This window comes from Mugil cephalus, chromosome 13 (genome assembly GCF_022458985.1).
Source record: "Mugil cephalus isolate CIBA_MC_2020 chromosome 13, CIBA_Mcephalus_1.1, whole genome shotgun sequence".
Taxonomy (NCBI): domain Eukaryota; kingdom Metazoa; phylum Chordata; class Actinopteri; order Mugiliformes; family Mugilidae; genus Mugil; species Mugil cephalus.
Window position 1 is genome coordinate 21556444 of NC_061782.1, and position 20959 is coordinate 21577402.

Sequence of the window (20959 nt, forward strand, 5' to 3'; positions counted from 1 at the left end):
CAGATAAGTGGCATCTGTCGTTGCCTTTAGTGAATCTCTTGACACGTTCATAATTTACAAACCAAGGCTGCATTATCTCTCGATTGTTTGACTTGACAGCTCGAATAAAAGCTGCAAAATTGCTTAACAGGCGAGCACGAGTTCCTCCCATCCCTCGGATGGCCTACACAGTCGCCTATTTGACATGCAAACAGTGAAATCTCACAACACAAATGAAATTTCATAATACAGAAAACAAAGTAGGAGACCAAATGCTCTCCTCAGTTACCCTTTAAGCAATTATGTCAGCTTTGTGAAATCCTAAATAGTTATGCTTCATTTAAAATGTGGCCAGCAGCTTTATTGTAGAACACCGCCTCACACTCAAATCTTTGCCATCCAAGATGACTCGCAGAGATAGGCTTATTAGTGGTATTAACATACTGCGCGGCGCGCTGGAGCTGTGAAACGGCCTTGTTAACATTTGGAATTGAATCAAGCCTCCAGCACTTGCTATTATCCAGGTTATCTGCCTTTTTTTCTTTTTTCTTTTTCCCCCCCTCTCTCCTCTGTGCAACAGCTGTGCAGTGTTTCAGCCGAGGCCTTATCACATCTAATGATGGCTCTGATTGGACTGATCCCGTTCTCCCCTCAGGGCCGAGGTCGTATGATTTACAGTTTTGTTTCTGGCCTCCATGAGTCAAATCCCTAAAACATATTTGACGAATGTGTCTGGACCATTAAAGCCATCAAAGAGACAAATTTACTCACAAATGAGGGTTTTTTGTGGAAGGATTTAATTCCCCGGAAAAATTACAGAATAGTGTTTTGAGTCAGTGAATGAGATGTACTTTGCATAAGGAGCACACTGCGATAATTTCAACAAGGAACTGACTTAATTATAGTGTATAGCGCATCTGTATTTAACGTCTTAAAGACAAAATATATATATATTCTTCATCTTAAGCCTGATGTCCTCCTTCTTTAATAATGCTTCTTAACATTGATTTTTCAGACTGATACTTTCTAATTCTGACCAATTTGATGAGAATTTCTAATGGAGTTTGGTACCTACTACTAGAGACGCAAAACCTAATTAAATACTACATTTTAGCCGGCTGTTTATTATACTTGTACATACAGTCATCTATACATGGAAAAATGCTATTTTTTAAAAAATATAAATAACATAGAACAAACAAACTTCACATTTATTTTTCTCTATATTTGCTCCACATATTTAGAGATGTAACAAAGCTACATTTTGTTACTTTATGTCCATTTTATGGCAAATGTAAGTGGTAAAACTTCAATAATCTTTTGCAATATTGATCTTTGTTCTTACAGACACAGCAGTGAGCTCTGTGGAATCACAAATACATTTCGTGTACTCTGATTTATTGTGTTTATAAAAGGGAATTATTGTCCTTACTAAGGTAAACGTCTGTGATGATTTCTGTTTAAAGGTCAAAGGTCACACACAGGGTATAGAATTTCAATTATTTTCATTTGGTGTTTAGTACAAATTTGTCACTGAAGAATTTATTGAAAAAGGAAATGAGACGATAACTCGTCAGACAGCAATCTGTTGACACATGGAGACGACCTCCTTAGAGGGAAACACCGAAGTCTGCAGGCCAAAAGGCCTCCATTAAGCTGTCCCAGGTCTAGAGGGCTGCAGGGGAAAAGACAAGTTTTGACTTGGGACGAGGGTCTGCGGCATCCTTTCCAGATGAGATAATACTCTTCAAATACCTTTCTAATCCCTCCCTCTTTTCTGTGATGCAACTGGTTTGCGAGGAAGTTGGGTTCTGAAAAAGAAAAAAAAAAGCAACAATCATCTTCAAGTCAGAAATGAAGAGAGTAAACAGAGACAAAGTCAGCACTGGGCTGCTTCCACCAGTCTAATCTTGTCTGATTTCCCATCAGATACTTCAAAGACAGAAAGAAAGAAGGAAGGAAGTGTTTGACTGCACCACTGACCTCAGAGCAGCTGGAGGAAAAGCTCTGATCATTCAATTTACTACTGTTAAAGAACGACACCGAGGTTTGAGGGTGTTTGGATCGCAAACACCTGCAACATTTTAGCATGCAGTGTTAGTGATTTGCATTTAATGTTAGCTCTTTAGAATTATGTTTACAAATGCTAGCTACTACTACAGTTGTGGCAGTTGGGCCAAACACTAGATAAATAGCTAGTACATTTTGTAATGACTTTCCAGAATCAATGAGGTTGATTTTCAACCATTTTGACATTTTCAAGAATCCATGTTTTTATTCATTTATTCATTCATTCATTCATTCAATCATTTGTTCCTACCAGGATTAAATGGTTCCCTTATTTCTCTGATATTACATTTGTACATTACTTTGGTTTTAACAGGGACTAATGATATTCTTAGCCATAGACATGAATTGTGTTTAATGCTAAGGCATATTAGCATGCTAACAAGCTTAGCTAATGTAGTGAGTAGCCTATGGTAAAAACAATACATATTCAAGGTGGGTTCTTTGTGGTCACTATTATTGAGTCAAATCTGAGGCCGAACAAACAGGGCACCGTTTTAGCCTTTTTGTTGGGAGCATGTTAGCTACTAAGTGTAGCATTTAGCACAATGTCTTCTCTAGTTGCTAGCATAACTGTGGAGTTGTTTCATTTGAAAGTATAGAAATGAATGATTTCTTTTGTATACACAAACATCAACATCAGCCCTAAGTTGTAACACTGTTGCTAGGCTACTGTTGCCCTCTAGAGACAACAAGCTAACCAGCGGCTAACTTAGTGTAGGAAATGCAAAAGTGTAATATCTATATAAATAAATTACAGATCATTAACCCACCATCTACTGTGTTTCCAAAAACTAACTTTCCGAAAATTCCAAGTTCCGAGTTCCAAGGTTGTAAACACCACAAGAGGGGGCATGCGGTGTTTAGTTGTGAACAAGGTAAACGTAAAGACATTTGTGGGTAACACAAGTTCTTGATTTTGTTAAATGTCTTAATTTTAATTTCTTAATTTGTTAAATTATCCCAATGGCCTCATTTTTTCATTGTGCCTTACACTTTCACTACAGTAAGTGGACCGCTAACTTGCTAAACCGTTAGCCTTGAACGATAACAGCAGGGTCCTCATGATTTATGGCTGATGCTACCACTTGATCAACAAACATTTTGTGTACATGACTTCTCATGTTGTATGGTAGTTTGTGGGTAGCATAGCTAAACTTCAGCATTCACACACAGTAACTTCAGCTAACTTAGCTCAGTTTCTTTAAGTAGCTAAATATTCTTCCTTTCACGTTTTTAAATATTTCAGACAGTCAAACCTGGTGTAGGTGTTTAATACCCCACTCAGCTACGACTTTAAGCCAACAAAGTGACCAGAGCTGTCTACCTGGCATTAAGAGAGGTGACCAAATCCTCTCAACATGTATCGGGTAACTGGCATACTCCTTGTACACACTGTGTCCTCTGCTCATCTAAACCTGCAGCATCCAAACCTATGAGGAATTTCATGAATGCTCTCAGCGCCTTGTGCCATAGGGGTGACTAAGCTGCTTTCACTCCACCGGCTCGGCTGTCCTGGCCGCCTGGACTTAGCTGTGAAATCCCCGCATAGTAGGAACCACTGGAACTCTCACCTTGTTTGAGTTCAGATGACAAATTCAAGTTGTTGCTGTGGCTTCATTGGTTTTTCAGACCGGAAAACATTAGACAGAAAAAAAAAAAAAAACTGCCAGTGTTATGCGTCTAGACCTCAACTGAACAAGATGTAAGGGAAGGAAACCGAGGCCTTGCCTGACAAAGCGGAGAAACTGGAGACGGCGGCCTGGACTACACCCATGTCGGTGTACAGTTGACCTCAGATTAACCTCTCAGGTAAATATAATCCTCCTCTCACTCCTCATACCAGCCTATGAACACACCAGGATGCCAAGGTCTGGCGACAGTCGACAGCCAATGAAAGACAAGCGTGAGTGTTGTTTTTTTCCTGTCCTGCATGGAAATAGAAGACAAGAAAACAGGCCCAGCATGCAGGCTGCTATCAGCGCATCTCCTGGTCCTTCGAATCTCTCTCTCTCCCTCACACACGGCGACTTATCGAGGCCTGTGAGGTCTCACAAACCAAACACTGGAGGATCAGTCCGGTTTCTGTCTTTATCTTTTCTGTCTGTCTCTCTCTCTCTCTCTGTTTCTCTCACTTTCCTAGATACGAATCACAGCCACTCATGCAAAAGCGGTCCAGCGTGGTTCCAGTTCATTTCCTGGGCAAAGTGTGAGCTAAATGTCAACAGTTTCCAGTCCACCCACATTCAGACACGTTCGCCGCAGCCGTTGAGAGGCCAAAAGGTCAAAACGGTTGACAACAGGCGACGTGGTGCAATCGATCGACCCATTGAACAGAGTAGGAAGGCATCAGACCCTCAGCTCAGGTTTAAACACCACTGATCACACCCCGGTTCAATAATGCCCTGCTCTAAAGAATTAAGTATCACATATCACTCAATTAAGATGGACTGTACTCGGATTCTGCTGGACGACAAACTGCTGCAGATTTCACTGTAAAACCTTCAGATTCCTGAGTTGTCGCTGTCAACGTTTTTGGCGCCCGGTCACGTCCATTCAGTCATTTATTGTCCTCAAAATGTCTTCCATGCTTAAGTTCACCTCGAATCCTCCAAAGAAGGTGAAAACAATGGGAGGAATAAGACGATATGGACTGAATTACTCATCGAAGGTGATTTTGATTCCCGTAGCAGTGTTTAGAATATGATTATGTGGATTTTCTTCTTACGTCATTGATTTGAAACTACATATATATATATATATATATTTTTTTTTAATATTTTACCTTTTTGAAAAAGGATTGGTGACTGTTTCTACAAATACGATGTAGACGTGTTAGAACTGAATCAGAAGCCCACTTTGGTAAAAGTCAGTTTGACATGTCGTGGCAAAAATGCATAAAAGAAATCAACAAATTACAAAATACAGCCAAAGAGAATATTACATTTATTACTTTTCCCCTCGCCTGCCACAACATGTAATTCTTCATTGCAACGTTAATTTAGGCTCTTTTGTTCTGCTTAATATAGATTATACATTATAACATTTGAAAGCAGTTCTGTGGAAGTTTGGGGAAATATTCTCTAAATATTCAGATTTTATGTCAAAGTAACACCAAAACCAAGAATGAAATGATCAGAGTAGATACTGATATTTTTCCTGTTTCATCTCTATTTGAATATATTTTTAGTATTTTTTTACACTGGCAGTGTGAACAAGGCCATAACTTATCTGCTCCTATATTTGTTCCCGGTTATGTTCGTTCTCTAATGATAGAAACGTGTTTCTTTGAATTTCCCATACTTTCTTTTCCGCCTTGTTTTCTTATGCAGCTGTCTCATAATAGCAGATCTTTTGTCAGAAACGCGTACTTGTTGTTTGAAGGTGAGCAGCTGCCTCGTGAGAGACCTGTGGCTCCCTCCTCAAACAGTCGCCTAAGATTGGTCGCAAATGTTTGTTTGATGCAAATCCGAACAAATCCGCCGCTGTTGGTGGACACTCGCTGCGCTGTTTGCGCGTCGTGGCGCAAACATGTTTAATGTCCCGGTCGGCAGATATTTATTCAGCTGCTGCGAGATTCATTTACATAAAGAGAGAGCGGGACAAAAAACAGGGCGGCCGACTGCTGGAACAGACCGAGGAGATACTGAAATATGTATCGATCACATTAATCACATCCGTCCCCGCAGATTTAAAACTTGTTGCGCTTTGAAGTTTAGATAAACTTTCTCCTCAAATCGTTTTAGATTGAAGACGTACACAACATCTAATCTATCTAAATCTGTCTAAATAATCTTCTACATCAAACATTAATAATAACAATATGTGGTTTGTTGTCCTTTAAATCAAAGGACATTGGAGGTGTCAGAAATACGACAAATATATTTTATAAATGAGTTCTTGCAAATTTGTGATCAATTAAGTCAGGTTTGCTAGCTTCGAAAATCTTTGTTAAATAATATAAATTATGTCTTTTTGTTTTTTTCATTTTATAGGCAAAAGCCAAACAAATGAGACTGATTTCAAAACAGGCCACTAAGCTACAGTCAGACACATATCACGCAGTAATAACTTCTTAACATGCTCTTCCCTTTTTAAAGAAAAAAAAATCCCATTTGTCGTAATTAAAAACATTCAAAGAAGCCTGCACAACCTGCTACTTTCTTTGGCTGTTGTTTTATTGGGGCAAATCATTTACATGATTCCCGTTGTCGTGTCTTACGCAGTTGCGGCCTTCGCTCCTGAAACACACACACACATGGAAAAAAAAAACAACCTTGCCGAAGAACTAACGCGATATTTTTTCCTCTTCTTTTTTTGTAATGCGTTTGTGCCCGCAAGGATTTAACGCATTAAACACACACTTAACATGTGACCCCCTAACCTGGCCCCACCTACGCAATTACCGCATCAGAGGCAGAGAAATTCCTGCAGGTTATTTTTGGAGAAACCAACTCAGGGCGCAGGGAGTAATTATCACGCCATTACAGCGCTGCATTCAATTACGCCTCGATCAAATGTCTCCCGGCTTAATATTATTTATTTATTTATTTATTTATTTTAAGTTTTAAAAAGACACGCCGTCTCCCCAAAGCAGGGAGAAATGTTGGTATTTCAATTTGAGACAGAGACAGAGAGGATTAAACGCCGCAGCTCTCTAAAATGGGAACCTACATGCGTTCACGGCTTGTTTTTAATTATGGACTAATTTGCATTTACCCCCGTGATAATTAGAGGAAGAAGAAAACAAAAACAAGCTTTTAAATAAAAGTGTGACTAGTTCAAATGTCGGGAATCAAAACTTGAGACACGAATCCACTGAGGGAAATACATATGACTTAAACGGATCTTTATTGGATGAACATGTATGTGAGGGTGGGTCGCCTTTAAAAGATACATTCAACATCTCACTGTCATTTTTGGAGCCACATTTCCTCTCCCAAAAATTAAAATAATAATAATAATAAAAAAAAATAATAAAAAATGCTTTGACTCCAAATATCAAGCCAAGTGCTGCGGTTCAAACATGTCAAATATCACGACAACGCCCAAGAGAGGAGGTCTGCTTTGAAAATGTAGAGGCTACAGTAATAGGTTTAATAATAATCTGGAAAGGTTCTGCAGCTGCATTTGAGATTTAGAGCGTCCCAAATTGCCAAAACATTTATTTCATTTTTTTTTTCAATCTGAGTAAAACAATGGATATAAAAGCTGATGGCCAATTTTGTTCTCTTTGGAATATTTGGAAAGATTTACATACTATTTTTTTTTATTTCTTTTCATTTCTTTTCTCTTTTTACTCCCAAAGTGGTAATAAACAATTTCAATTTCAAAAAAAAAAGGAAAAAAAAGAGAGAACTAAACATGGTCACTGTAACTGACCCAAATACATATTTACATATTTCAGCTCCTTGGTGCAGCTGACTAAAAATCTCTGTCATCCTAAAATAACAAATTTCAAGAAATAAAAACTATACAGGATTTGATTGGGTCGGAGGTAAGAGGGCACTGCAGGCAGTTCCTGTTGGTGCACTAGAGGGGAAAGTATATTCCTCCCGTCCAGAGAGCTGGTGGTCAAAGGAGTTTGGTTGAAATGACTTTACTTTTTTTTTTCTTTTTTGAAAAACAGTTTTGTTATGCTCATCCAAAGAAGGGTGTGTCTTTAAAAACTCCTGACGTTCTCTCTTCAGGATAGTTTTTTTTTTCTTTTTTCTCTCATTTTTAAAGACATTTCAGGGGAGGAAGAAAGAGTTGCGGAGCATTCCTGCTGCTATCTTGTTATTATATGGTTCATAAACTCTTTGTGTCTTTAAAAAAACAAAACAAAAAAAAAAAACAATAAGCTAATCTGGAAATAAAAAGAAGAGGGAGCAGACGAGCAGGGAGGGAAAAGGGAGGAATAAAAAGCTTGATCACAAGACTTGGAACCTCCAGGAGGCCTGGTCTTTGTAGTCCAAGCAGTCCGTGGTGTTAAAGTTGAGCTTCCACGAGGAGGCTGCAGTCTGCTCTTTGTAATCCAGGCAGTCGGAGGAGTTGAAGGCCAGGCTGGAGCCGCCGTAGGCCTGGTGGTGGTGATGGTGGTGGTGGCCTGATGACTGGCTGATGTGGTGGTGTGGGTGGCCCGACATGGACGAGGCCGTCATGGGGCTGAGCTGGTGGGGGTGGTGGTGGGAGTGCATTGGGGCCAGGTAGGAGCCGCAATCCACGCCGCTGAAGTAGGAGCTGGAGGGGGCGGGGTAGCCCTGGCCGTAGCCGGGCGTCTGGTTATAGGACATGGGGTAGGAGGTGGCTGCAGCGGCGGAGCCTGACATTGAACGCTGCATGCAGGAGGCATTAGACGGGGGTCCAGGCTCTGGGAGCGGGGCCACGGCAGGAGCGGGGGCGTTTCCAGGGGAGATAGCTGGGCTCCAGATGGAGGAGACGGTGCTGATGGAGGTAGACGTGCTGCTGAGCGCGGCCGGGCCTGTGTGATTGGTGGACGAGGACGAAGAGGAGGAAGAGCCCGTGCTGGAGACGGCAGGAGGCGTGAACTGGCCGCTGCTCTCAGACCCGGTGCTCTCCCGGGCCGGAGAAGACTTCTTCTTGGGCGGCCTGGCTTTGGCACTGCTGCCGCTCTGCTGTTGCTGGCGACACTTGGCCCTCCGGTTCTTGAACCACACCTACAGCAGAAGACCAGGCAGGAGTTAGCAACACATCAACAGCCTTGGCACGTCAAGAAAAAAAAAAAAAAAAAAAGATAAATAAAACGCTCCTGAGCCGTGCTGAGGGGACATTATGGAGGAAAATTGGGGGTTATTAGCCATCAAGGTTCATTTCCACCCTGGCCTCTTGGCTGGGACCAGCCAAGGGTCTAATTTCATACCTGGTAGACGGCTCTAAGATAACAAGCTATTGGGTTTCACCACACAGTAGGGTAACTCTAGAGCACCGAGAGGGTAGAGCATTTTGTTTCACACACACATTCTGAAAATAACTCAAATCGTGTGAGAGAGGCCTGCCTTGGTTTCCCCTAATGCCTTTCAAGACCATTATTTGTACATCATTGTGGTTTAGCAGTAAAATGTTTGTAGAGTATTTGGCCTCCTCAGAATAGATCCTGTACACACTGTCTTTGAGATCAAATTACTTTCAGCTGGGCTGCATCTCATTGAAGAAAAGAATAATGTGAATCTGATGAAAAATAAGCCATCGGTCAGAAATTTAATTTGTTTACATCGATACAATGTTATTATGAAATAAAGTGGTGTAGGGGCGACTGAAGTGGATGTATTAGCCAGTGAACTGAGATAAACTGAAAACAATAAGGCATGCTAAAAGGAGATTGCAGAAAGAAAAAAAACACAAAAAAAAAACACATGACATTTGAACGCAACCATCCACTTAAAAATGCCACTTCTCAGCGGTTTAAATATTAGCAACATACAGCCTCCCATTAACTAATAAATTACTTTCCATTAACTAATAAATTAATCACTTAAATTGTAATTAGAAATAAAGTCTTTACCGTTATAAATTAGATTCTGGTCATGGTCCCTTTTAAATGGGCTCAAACGGGTCAAAAACTACACGAGTTTACGGTATTAATTGATCCAAGATTTGCTTAAATTTATTCACAGACCAATTATTCTAATCAATTTAATACTAACATATGTAAAGAAAAAACACATGAAACAAAATATACGTATTAAGCGTCAGATTAATTTATACCAGCTAACACTGACCGTTAATTAACGTAAAGCATGACGTCATTAGCAGTGGACGGGAAAATTTTATCCAAACAAAAATTATTTAAAAATAAAAATGCCTGCTCTCCAGATAATAGTCGTTAACCACACACACACACACACTTATATATTGATTAACTGAATAAATAAAGTCTTTTTTGTAGCAAATTTAATTAGCAAAGTTCAAACACGATAATGGCCTTTTGTAAACAAACGCGTCTATGACATACTTATTGACGGTCCCAAGTTAGCGCGTTTTTTGTTTTTTGTTTTTTGTTTTTTTACCTGGACCCTGGACTCGGGCAGGTTGATTTTCAGCGCCACCTCCTCTCGCATGAAGATGTCCGGGTACCGCGTCTTGGCGAACAGAGCCTCCAGGACGTCGAGCTGGGAGCGGGTGAAGGTGGTCCGCTCCCGGCGCTGCTTCCTGGGAGTCGCTGCGGAGACGAAGAGGAACCATAGAAAGAACAAAAGTCAATACAAAGACAGTCTAATAAAAAATACACATCGCCTTTGAACGTTTAGCTTGTTGAAAGTAGTTTTTATCGTAAATTAAAAACAAACTTTGTGCACCTGAACACAGATAATATTATTCATTTTGGGCCATTTCCTTCACTTTTTACTGCTGCTACTTTTCTGGTTCAGTCCGTGTGCAGGTGCCTCTATCCACGGCGTATTAATAGTTTTCCCAGGTGTGTGTGTGTGTGTGTGTCTCGTACCTGGGTAGCCCACTGAGGGGTGCAGCAGGTCCATGGCAGCGCCGCTCAGCCCCAGGCCGTTGACGCCATAGGGGGGCTGTTTGAGGTAGGACATCATGCTACAGGCGGTCACTGCTCCACCCAGCTCAGGCCAGTGGTTCGGTTTCCCCCGATGCTGCAGCTTGACGGGACCGGGGACCGATTTAAGTCACTGTACCCACAGAGAGAGAGAGAGAGAGAGAAAATATTAGAAATAACTCAAAAAGGATTTGTCTTGGAAAAGGGAAGAGGGGAATGTTTATTTCATTCAGTCGTATCATTGAAAATATAAGTAACAAACTCCTGCCTGTTCAACCCGCCACATTTCTATTTTTGACTATAATATATATATATATATATAGTAGTGAATTGCAATATTTTTTGTAAAGCTTAAAAGAAGATAGAAAAGTGTTAAATCATACATATTGTGAAGTGGTTCAGTACAAACGCACACAAAGTCCCTTCAGGGATAATAGCAGCATTTTGGAGAAAGTATAAATAAAACCAACTCATAGAGCCAATGAGGGGTTAATTAAACCTGCAAGATTTTCTTCTACAAAGTTCAATTTATCCACACATAAAACCTGGCAGCAAACAGCCGGGAAACTTGTTAAATATATTTAAACAAATCACAGATTGCCTGCGTTTATTTATAACCCCTGAACTTTTGACGTCTGTCTCAGAACTTGTTGCGAAATATTCAGCAAATATTATATGAACTCGGTGCAGTTTTTCTTTTTAAATTCATGTGCAAAGGCCAAAGTGGTTTGATGAATAAAGTCTAATTTACACCTCCTCCCCGCCTCTGTTGAGATTTTCCAAATGCAATAAAAGTCTCTAGATAAAACACTAGTGTGTGTTTGCACCTGGATACACACACACACACGCGCGCATATAAAGATGGATTATGGATCGTCTGTAAAAATAAATCACAGCTGAAGTCTTGGTTTGTTTCAACTCGTCACACTTACTGTGTTTTGACTGAAACCTGAATTAAGATCCACCACATATTCAAACAATGTGTCCGTTTGAGTTGTTCTTTTTTTAAGGTAGAAAAACATATTTATTTTAACAACTGTTCATATTCCCATCAGTATTCCACTTTCTTTTAAATCTGTAGAGGAAGCCAACCAAACTTAATAGAAAAAAATAATAATAATTAATTTTCATTTTTGAATTTAAACACTTTAAAGTAAAACACTTCATTGTAAAATTAGAATTTGTACGAAGCACAGCTGTGTTTTTATTTATATTTCGTCTTTTGGGAATGACTTTCCACTTTATTTAATCTACAGTTACAGTCTCTTTATTTAATCTCACCACGCACGGATGAATTCAACTGAACACTTGGAGGAAACGAAACACGTTTATCTAAATATTTAGCAGCTTCTTATTAAACCGAGTTTGAATTTCACTCCCCATGAGCCGAACCACCCAAACGCCCTGAAGTTTAAAGAGTGTGAATTAAATTAGCGAGATTATTTTAACAATGAGCTCCTAACTGACCAAACCAAACCCCGACCAAACCAAACGTGTATTCCAGCTGCGCTCTGAAAGCGCATTTCCAGCTCCGCCAGGCCGGAGTGAAAGGACGAGATCTCGGTGCAAATGAACTCAATTAGAATTTAGATTAGACCTCCGGGGAGAGAGCGTTTCAGAAGGGCTCTTATCAGCAAAATAAATTAACAAAAAAAAAAAAAAAAAAAAACCTCAAAACACGCCTCTCCAATTATCTACTAAGTGCTCCAAACGCTTTAATGGCCAATTGCTCTCGATAAAAACTCGCAAGAATGAAATGGAATAGAAATATGAAAATTATCTACTCTGGAGGAAGTTGGCTCAATTCATCCGGTTCAAGATGAAGTCCTCTGCGCTGCGGATTAATTGATATCCGCGCTAAAAGAAACCGCAAGAACCGGCAGAGGTGCAAATTGAAACCACGAACAATTTAAAGAAAAATGTTTGCAGCCGCTTGGGGAAAGTTTTTAGCATTTTAGCTGAAGCTCTGGAAATGCGCACAAACCTCGAGCGTTAAATAAGGAGACAGACCGGGAGGAACACAATCAAGAAACTTTACCTTGTTCTTCTCCTTCACTTCTCGTCCAGAGCTCTCGGGCCACAGCGGGAGAGTAAAAAAATATCCAGCAGTAGGGAAAGTCTGCGGGGCACAAAACTCGACGAGCGGCCGCAGACTTGCTCAAAAACAAACAAGAGTGCGTAAAGTGAGCGGCAGCATCACGGAGAGACGCGCAGGCAGGTCGGCAGCATACGGGCGTCACCGCGTCCTCGGTGCGGTTCCCGGCGTTTTTACAGCCAAATAAATCAAACTCATTTGCTTTCAAGGGGCTTGTCGTTGTCTGTCAGAGTGTTAAGGTGATTTCTAATGGAGACGGATGGAGATTGATCACCTTCTCTCCGCCCCGCGCCTCTATGAGCGGAGGATCACCTGCGGATCCGCCTCCTGCAGCCAATCGAGACGCAAACATCCGTCTGACGGACGGCACAGGCGACCTATAGGCGCACAGAGGCCCCTGGAAGAGCCCACTCCCACTCACCACCACAGCCACTACCGCCACCCCTTCCCCTCCTCCTCCCCATCCACCTCCTCCTCTCGCTCCCAGTCCCGAGACCAGAAGAGCCACAACAGAGGAGCGGTTTAAAAAGATGGAAATGTTTCACAGGCCTGCAGCAGAGAGAGCTGGAGAGGGCGCAGGCCCGCGCGCTGCTGTGAATTTACAGGATATTCACATGTTGTTGTTTTTTTTTTTTATTTATTTATCTGGAAAGAAGCTGGGAGCATGTTTGGAGGGAACAGACTCTTCCCCCATCTGAAAAATCTAATTTAAACTGCACAATCGTAGAAATGACACAGAAATAAAAATCAAGGAAGACAGAGAGCTGCAGGGAACCCGTTTATTTCACGAAAGGCCGAGAAGCCTCCGCAGCTTTTATTTCTGTTCTTTTGGATCCAAAACGTGGGAAATAAAACCGTGATAAAAGGGAGGAAGTTAAATTTATCCATTTTGATTTTTATTGTGATACACCCCTCCCTCCGCTTTTCTCTCGCTCCGCGCGCACACACACCCGTCTCATGAATATTAATGAGGTTTAATCCCCATTTAGAATTACATTTGAGGATGGTTGACGTAAAGTTTAATAGGGATAGACCTCCAACTCAGCGCGGAGCTAAAGAAGAAGAAGAAGAAAAATCAGCCGCGGTCACTGAATCAAATCCTGCACCAATCCAACACAAAACAAACTGAATATTTTTTCTTTTTAAATGTTTTTTTTTTCTTTTTTTTAGGGAGGGGCTCTCGGTATCAGTGAGGGTCGTGGATCTCTGCAAAGGCCTCAGTTGAAAGCGAGCTAATGTTCAGAGAAAGAGAGAGAGAAAGAGAGAGCGAGGGAGAGGAGGGATGGAAATTACATTTATATGTGTGAAGAGGAGGAGGGGAATCAAAGTGGAGGCCGATGGGACTTAAAAGTCATCGACGAGAGCACTTTGACAGAGAAACTTGGACATCAATAGAAATAAATAAAGAAGTAAAAAGGGAACAAAGTCACGTTGGAGGCCTGTAGAGATGCAACTCTGAGGCACCTGAACGCGTCTCACTGCACAAGGTTTTACGCACGAAATCAGACAAAAGTACGAGCGATTAAAACGAGAAGAGGCGTCTTAAGGTGTCGTTTATTTTTAAAGGAGGGAGGCTGGTTGATTTACGTTGTTATTCATTTTATTCCCACCACACATGAAGTCCGAGCAGTCTGACCGAAATAGCAGCAGCAGCAGCAGCATCAGACATCCTCTCCTCTGCACAAACACAGTCACACAGTCTGCGTTAAATTATGCAAAAAGGCCATTCAACAAATATGACCCTCAAACACAAAAGAGACGCGTTATTCTGACATGTCTCTGCATTTCTTGTTTTTTTTTTTAACTCCCTCCCTCCCTCTCTCTGTGCCGATGTAAGACCCCGAGATAAACCCCTGAACAAGTATCAAGTTATCAAGTTGCACCAACCTTTTGTAATAAGAGTATTTTGTCTAATCCCAAATTGCAGTTGAATTTTCTTAATGCTGAGCTGGTAAAGCCTGGGATTAGGCGGCGAGAAGAGGAGGGGGAAAAGTTTTGTCCCTTCAGCCGGCAGGATTGGAAGCGGGGATCTGCGGGGATGTTGTCGGTGCTTATTAAAACGATGATGCATAAAACACAGTGTTGCAGGAGCCCCGGCGCTGCACGCAGAGACCCGGGCTCCCTCAGGTGCGGGGCTTTTTTTTTTTTCCTGGACGGCGGCGGAGAGAAGGAAGTAACGCAGAGGCCGAGCAGCGCTCAGCACCTGTGAGGTGAGGCCAGGAGACTTCAAAGCTCAGGAGATAATCCATTCAGCTGAAGGATCCTCAGCGGCACAGCAGCGCCGAGGCACCGCCGCTTTTTACGCAGCGCGTTATTCGCAGGAAGAAAAAAAAAAAAAAAAACAAGAGGAGGAAACTGACTCTACAAATATTTTTCACTCCTTCTGCTTCAGCTGGAACATTAAAGAAAGATGCTGCAGAGGTAAGCCGGGACCGCTTCAGCCCTTTTACGCTTCCTGAATTCTGACAAACGCACAGACATAAACGTTAAAAATATTAAATGAAGAACCTGAAATGTTTTATTTAATTATCAGGCCTTCGGGTTGTTACTACAGCGGGACTCGTTAAGACGAATAATTTATCGGAGCTGATTTTTAAAAACTGATTTTAACAAGTATCAAAACTTTTGAACACATTCAGGAGTTAAAGTTCATTTTGGCTCATGATCAGTCCGGACAGAAAGAAACCAATTACAACACCAAAATATTTTAACTATTTATGTGGAGTTTTTATCAACATAAGCCATTTTATTTAAGTTTAACACACACTTATCTTCAGAGTCCTTTTGGCGCTTTGCTTTTTTTTTTTTTAAAATCCCAGATTTTATAAAAGGAAACTGAAGCAAAGCTCCATAGGGGACGTGAAGTGCGTAACGTGCACGTTCAGTCGGTCCCAAGCGGAGAAGAAACGAATCAGCAAATTAATTTGGAAAGTATCGGGGTATGAGGCCGGGGAGGACGTCCGCTGTCACAACCTATTTCACTGCTTTAATCGGGGATGGGAGGCACGGCCCGAGTGGAGGCTCCAGCCACGGACACTTGACCCGGTCTCATTTTTTTTAATATAAATAAGTCTGTGAATTAGTTTGTGACGAATTCAAGAATGGGAAATACACACACATATATATATCTATTTTTCGAGATTTGAGAATGAACAGTCGTCTTTCCCTCTCAACCCTCCTTGCTGCGGGTGACCGAGCCTCTCCAGATCTGCCCCCGCGTCACCGGAGCGCACGAAGCGGCCCAAATAGAGAGGGAGAGAGAAACATCTGCTCGGTACAAAGTGATTTCTCTAATCTTCCTCGGAGGAACCTGCTCGCACCGACCTCCAGCAACAACAAAAAAAAAAAAAACCCAGAAAAGCCAATTTTAATTTATAAACGCACTCAAGTCGCTGGGGAATTTGAACAGAGCGCCGAATAATAAGCGGCGCTGAACGCGTTGATAGGCGTGCATATATTTCAATAACTTTTATATGAGAAAAGAATTAATAAAAACAAAGAGTATGACTTAGATCGCGAGGTAAAATACATCAAGAAAATATTAAATCACATTAATAACAGATTAAAACTCATCGTTAAAATATAAAATTAATTCTAATATGATTTAAATTTCCACCCGTACGACAAGAACACGCCACACGCCGCCTGTGGAGTATGAAATCATAAGGACTTTATTACTGAAGACTTGGGTTATGACAGTGGAATAAATAATCAGATAAATGTTCACACGTTAAAGGAACAGCTGCACCAGATGTGGAGCTCTAAAAGAGATGCACTGGAAGCATATTTCTCTTAGACAATAAATAGAAATCAAAAGATGTGACGGGAGGTTCACTTCCAAGCAGCTTAAAGGACAAACGGCAATAAATAATATATATATTTGTTGTTTCTGACTGCATGAATCCTGACAAAAAGAAAAAAAATTGGGAGGGTGTTGGTCTGAAAATATACAACACAGTGTTTTTTTTTGTTGTCGTTGTTGTTTTTTTTCTTAAACGTGATCTTTTGGTAAACTGCTTTCAAGCCAAGACATTAAAAAAAGCAATAGGAAAGTTTATGAACGTTCCTCAGTTAAGATATTTTACAAGTAAAAAGTGAAATCATTAAAAGAAACAGAGTCAAGTAATGAAGTAGCTTGAAAAGACTGACATTATGACGACTCTTTAAACAGAAAACATCGGCCTCTTCTTCTCCTCAACTGATGAAAAGTAAAATCCCCCTTTGAACCCGTTGTGCCTCAGGCTGAATCCACGTCCAGAGAGGAGGCTGTGCTGCAGCTTCATTACATACAAATATTATCATCCCTCCTGGTTTTATTTTACATACAGGTACCGTTCTGGATATAAAGTAGAGTTTAAAATAAAAACAAAGTGGGACAGACTGAGTCAGCCCGTATAAAGTTGGTGAAAAGGTGTCATCTCTGTGGTTAATCTGAACAAAACAGAAACCACATCAGGATTCAAATAACCGGTGTCTAAAAACCACTATCAAATAATAATAATAATAATAATAATAATAATTATAATAATCGTTAGCATGATGCTGATACATTTCGTTTATCGGCTACATTTGTTGTTTCCTGACAATCATTGAAGGACACATTTCTCTTCTTTCTTGGCCATCTTGCCTTTGTTCTGCTCCAGAGTTCTCTCCAGGTGCTCGTCCTCCTCCTCGGCCCTGCACACAACAGAGGTCAAAAGGTCAGATGTGGGTTTTTTGTGTGTGTGTGTGTGTTTGTGAGTACAGACACAGGTAACGCAGCTGGTGCCATGACAACCATCACCGTGCCACCTGTAGAGTGGCATGGTGCCAGGGGCTGAGCTCTGACCTTTCACCTGCCTGGCACCCTGAGGACGGATGCTGCCGCCAATCTGGAAGAGACCCTGACCTGTGCAGGACGACTGTAACAGCGGCTGGGGATCTATTTCCACAGAGACTCAACCGCTACTGTAGGTGACTTACTGTTTCTCCTGAGCGTCCAGGTCTCTGACCAGAGCGTCTCTCTTGTTGACCAGTATGACCAGCTCATCCAGCAGCAGCTGCTCTCGTCTCTTCTGGGCTTCGGTCTTCTGCCAGTCTGAAACGACACCGGATCATCAGACACTTTTTATTTCATAGGAGGAAAAGTTTGACTTTGTTCCTGATGTGGCTTTTTGAAGAGGCTGATACCCTCCTGGAATAGGAACGGTTTTAAAAAGCTTTATGAGTATCTGGATGTGGCTTCACTTGTTAGCAGACCATCGTGTGTAACTGGTTCACATGAAGGACGACCAGGCTGTGGGTTTAATGCTTCAGCAGCTTCTCAAACAGCTTCAGATGATTCAGAGCTGGATGGAGACACTTGAGTTAAAGTTCATCTTGTCTTTAACCAGCTGGACTGTAACGAGGTGCAGAGCAGCTCCGTGTCTGCAGCGCTGTGGAAATGTGACGTGTAAACACTCTGTCAGGTTGTGTTTGCACAGTGATGATGCGTTGACCCGAGCAAACACCCTTGAAGTATAATGTCATGTTAATGGATGAATTGTCGTGATGCACACAGAGAGATATGAGGAAGAACCTTAATCCACAGGAGTCCCACTAGAATTAAGAAAAGCAACAGCCCTTTAAGGCTCAGAAGTTTGATTATGTTTATGTTCGCACTTTACTTAAGATTAAAATCACCTCCATTCAGTCGTCATTGTCTAAAACCTTTCATAGAAACTTCGGAATAAATACTAACACCTGAACATCACCTCAAACTGTTTCCTTAGCTCCGCCATGAACAAACAAACAAACAAGCAGGTGAGCCCCTGAGCCTCGTCTCTTGGTTCTCAGGGTCTTTGCAGGAAGGGGCCCCACAGGGCCCCACAGGGTCCAGGTGGGACCCTGATCCAAATCCCTCAGCCTCTCCCTGGATGAGGGGGGCTGCCCACAGGAGAGCACTCGCTCCCCCTGGGGCTCAAATATCCGCCTGGCGCCCTCGGCTCCACATTCACCCAACACCAGGGCAGCGCCCCCCCCTCCCTTCCGTCACCCCAAAACTCACCCCTATTAACAATAACATCATTACAACATTTGCGCAGAGTTTAAGCGACAACTCTGCGACGAGCAAAGTGCGCGTTAAACTAATGCGGTAATTATTAGAAAGTGCAGCTTCAATCTTAAAGTCGCCTCTGAAGGGAAACGCGTTCAGATACGCGGCTCAGTCCCGCTGTCCCACGGATTAAAGGAGGCAGGAAAACTGCAGCTACTCCTCGGCTCAGTGTGAGAACGGATCCCCTCTGAAAAACCCTCCACCGTTCTATATTAAAGAGGGGGAAAAAAAAAAACAGCGGAGCCACATGCAACTTCTGTGGCGCGTAGGCAACTTCACCCCTCTATCAATATTTAACTGGCTATTGATTGGAGAATAAAAGGAGTGTTGTAAAATGTCAGTCCCAAAATAAGTGTGGCTTTATTAAAAATAAATATTTCCCCCTCCTCATTGAGTCAAATTGCGGCGGTGAGGCTGTGTGTGTGAGTCACGCTGGGCTCAGTGTGTTTGTCCTGAAAGGTCTGTGCTCCGTTCATTGGCCCCGCTCGTCACTTTGAAGTCAACCACAGAGCGAAATGAACACAGTCCCAATATTTGGCTCTCTACGTTCCCTTCTTTCTCCCTTGTTCTTTCTCTCTCCCCCTCTCTCTCTTGGGGAAGCAAATTTACTCTCCTCTGGTTTTGTGTGGACTTGACAAATAGTTTTAAAAGTGCCAAATATGTCCAAACCTGCATCTGGAGAGTTTTTGTGTTTATTTTAAACTAACAATTTAAGAATCCGAGTCAGACTTCCAGGAGGAAAAGTGGATGAGTCATCAGCTTTAGGTAATTGTGAGACAGGAATGTGTGCAGCCATATCCGCCATAACTCCCACAATCCTCTGTGACAAGGCCGGCCCACAGGAGGAGGGCTCAGAGGAGGAGAGAGGGGGGGAAAAACTCCTCACAAAAACACAGAGGAATTAAAAAAAATCTTCAGAACACTTCTCGGCCAAAAAGCCAAAGTCCTGGTCAACCCTGGGAGGGGAGGGTGGGGGGCTGGCGGGTGAAGGGGGGGGGGGAGCACACTGCTGTCAATCACATGTCGCAGAGTCCCGCCCCCCTCATTAGGAAGGTAAACAATAAAAAGAGCCGATGAGAGACGTGACCAGGCAACACCAGAGCAGGCAGGCTGGGTAACCAGAGATGCAGGAACAAACAAAACACCCTGCAGCCACTCAGACCCCCCCCCCCCCCAACCCCACCCTCCACGTAAGCCCCGCCTCCCCCGAGAGAGAGAGACAGAGAGAGAGAGGTCAAAGACTTGAAGGAGTGTGTACAACTCACATGGTGGGTATTCAGATAGCCCTCACCATGCATGGTAACCATGTGAGTCTGCACAAGGCACACAAGAATGCGCTGGTTCAAATCCCCATGAACGCCCCCCCCACACACACACCCCCACCTCCACTCCCTCCTCTCTCTCCAACTCTAAATTTATTCAAGAGAGCAAACTGGTCCAAAGCCTCCTCCTCTGTGAGTGAGGGCCGACCGTCCCGCACGCATCTCTCATTTTGCATTTCACACAAAACACCGTGGTCACGTGTCAGAGGATCCAAACCACGGCTTCATCAGTTGGGAGAGAAATGTTCTCCCCAGACTCCAGACACCCACAAAACCGCAAAAATAAAAACTCGCTCTCCTTCATTTCTTTGTTGTTGTGTTTTTTTTTCCCTCGTCCCCTTCGCTCGGCTCGCTCCACCTCTTGTTCTTGTGCAAAAGGCCCCTGAAAGCTGGTTTTGGCCAAAGTCCAAGTGGAATCAAGAGACAAAAAAGTGTCAGCACGGGAGAGCGAAGTTGAAAGGAGGGGGAACAGACGACTGATAAATGGAAAAAATGAAAAATAAGACATCGATATTTTGTGAGATTACATGAAGGTTTTCAAAACTGGAAGACAGATACTGGCTAATAAACTTCTAGATTAAAGGAAAGAGCCCAAATGATTATTTTACCCAAATAAGATGAATTATAAGAGATGATTATAACAATAAATCAAACGTCTGACCACTATCAGTTTATCCTCCGTACACTGTCCTGAAGCTGAAAATACACCAACTACTATATTCAGCTATTTGAAGAAATTCCTTAGCATTTTTTTTGATATTGTGATCTGATGATTTAAATGTTCTGAGAAGTCAAGACCAATAGAAGAAAACATGTCTGACCTACAGCCTGAATCACATAGAGCATTACAGTTTGACTGATGGAAGCAGGCGTATGCAAGCAGGACTTTTCAGAATAAGAGTGGATCACTTCTGTTGATTTCA

The 20959-nt window shown here is 42.2% G+C and overlaps 2 protein-coding genes across 7 annotated transcripts in view; both read right to left on the reverse strand.

The window, feature by feature from the left end:
• Positions 1–6878: 6878 nt before the first annotated feature.
• otx1 (orthodenticle homeobox 1) lies at positions 6879–13055 on the reverse strand. Its single transcript, XM_047602414.1, has 4 exons — positions 12585–13055; positions 10490–10679; positions 10056–10207; positions 6879–8705 (listed from the first exon to the last, which is right to left on the reverse strand). Exons 2-4 carry the CDS (start codon positions 10584–10586, stop codon positions 7959–7961), a joined length of 996 nt encoding a protein of 331 aa, XP_047458370.1. The 5' UTR covers positions 10587–10679; positions 12585–13055; the 3' UTR covers positions 6879–7958.
• Positions 13056–16289: 3234 nt separating this feature from the next.
• ehbp1 (EH domain binding protein 1) overlaps positions 16290–20959 on the reverse strand; it is a 125872-nt gene continuing 121202 nt past the window's right edge. For all 6 annotated transcript variants that reach the window (XM_047602412.1, XM_047602411.1, XM_047602409.1 and 3 more), the window contains 2 exons: positions 17604–17718; positions 16290–17318 (listed from right to left, as the gene is read on the reverse strand). In XM_047602412.1, coding sequence (XP_047458368.1) covers positions 17228–17318; positions 17604–17718 — 206 coding nt within the window. In that variant the 3' untranslated portion in view covers positions 16290–17227. The remainder of the gene's footprint in view (positions 17319–17603; positions 17719–20959) is intronic.

What these genes read in the sequence shown, in the direction of transcription:
- otx1 (XM_047602414.1), bottom strand. Translation starts at nt 10,586, where the DNA reads ATGATGTCCTACCTCAAACAGCCCCCCTATGGCGTCAACGGCCTGGGG. An exon ending in CCCCTCAGTGGGCTACCCAG is followed by an intron (nt 10,208 to 10,489) that starts GTACGAGACACA and finishes TCGTCTCCGCAG; the next exon opens with CGACTCCCAGGAAGCAGCGC. An exon ending in TGCCCGAGTCCAGGGTCCAG is followed by an intron (nt 8,706 to 10,055) that starts GTAAAAAAACAA and finishes CTTCTGCTGTAG; the next exon opens with GTGTGGTTCAAGAACCGGAG.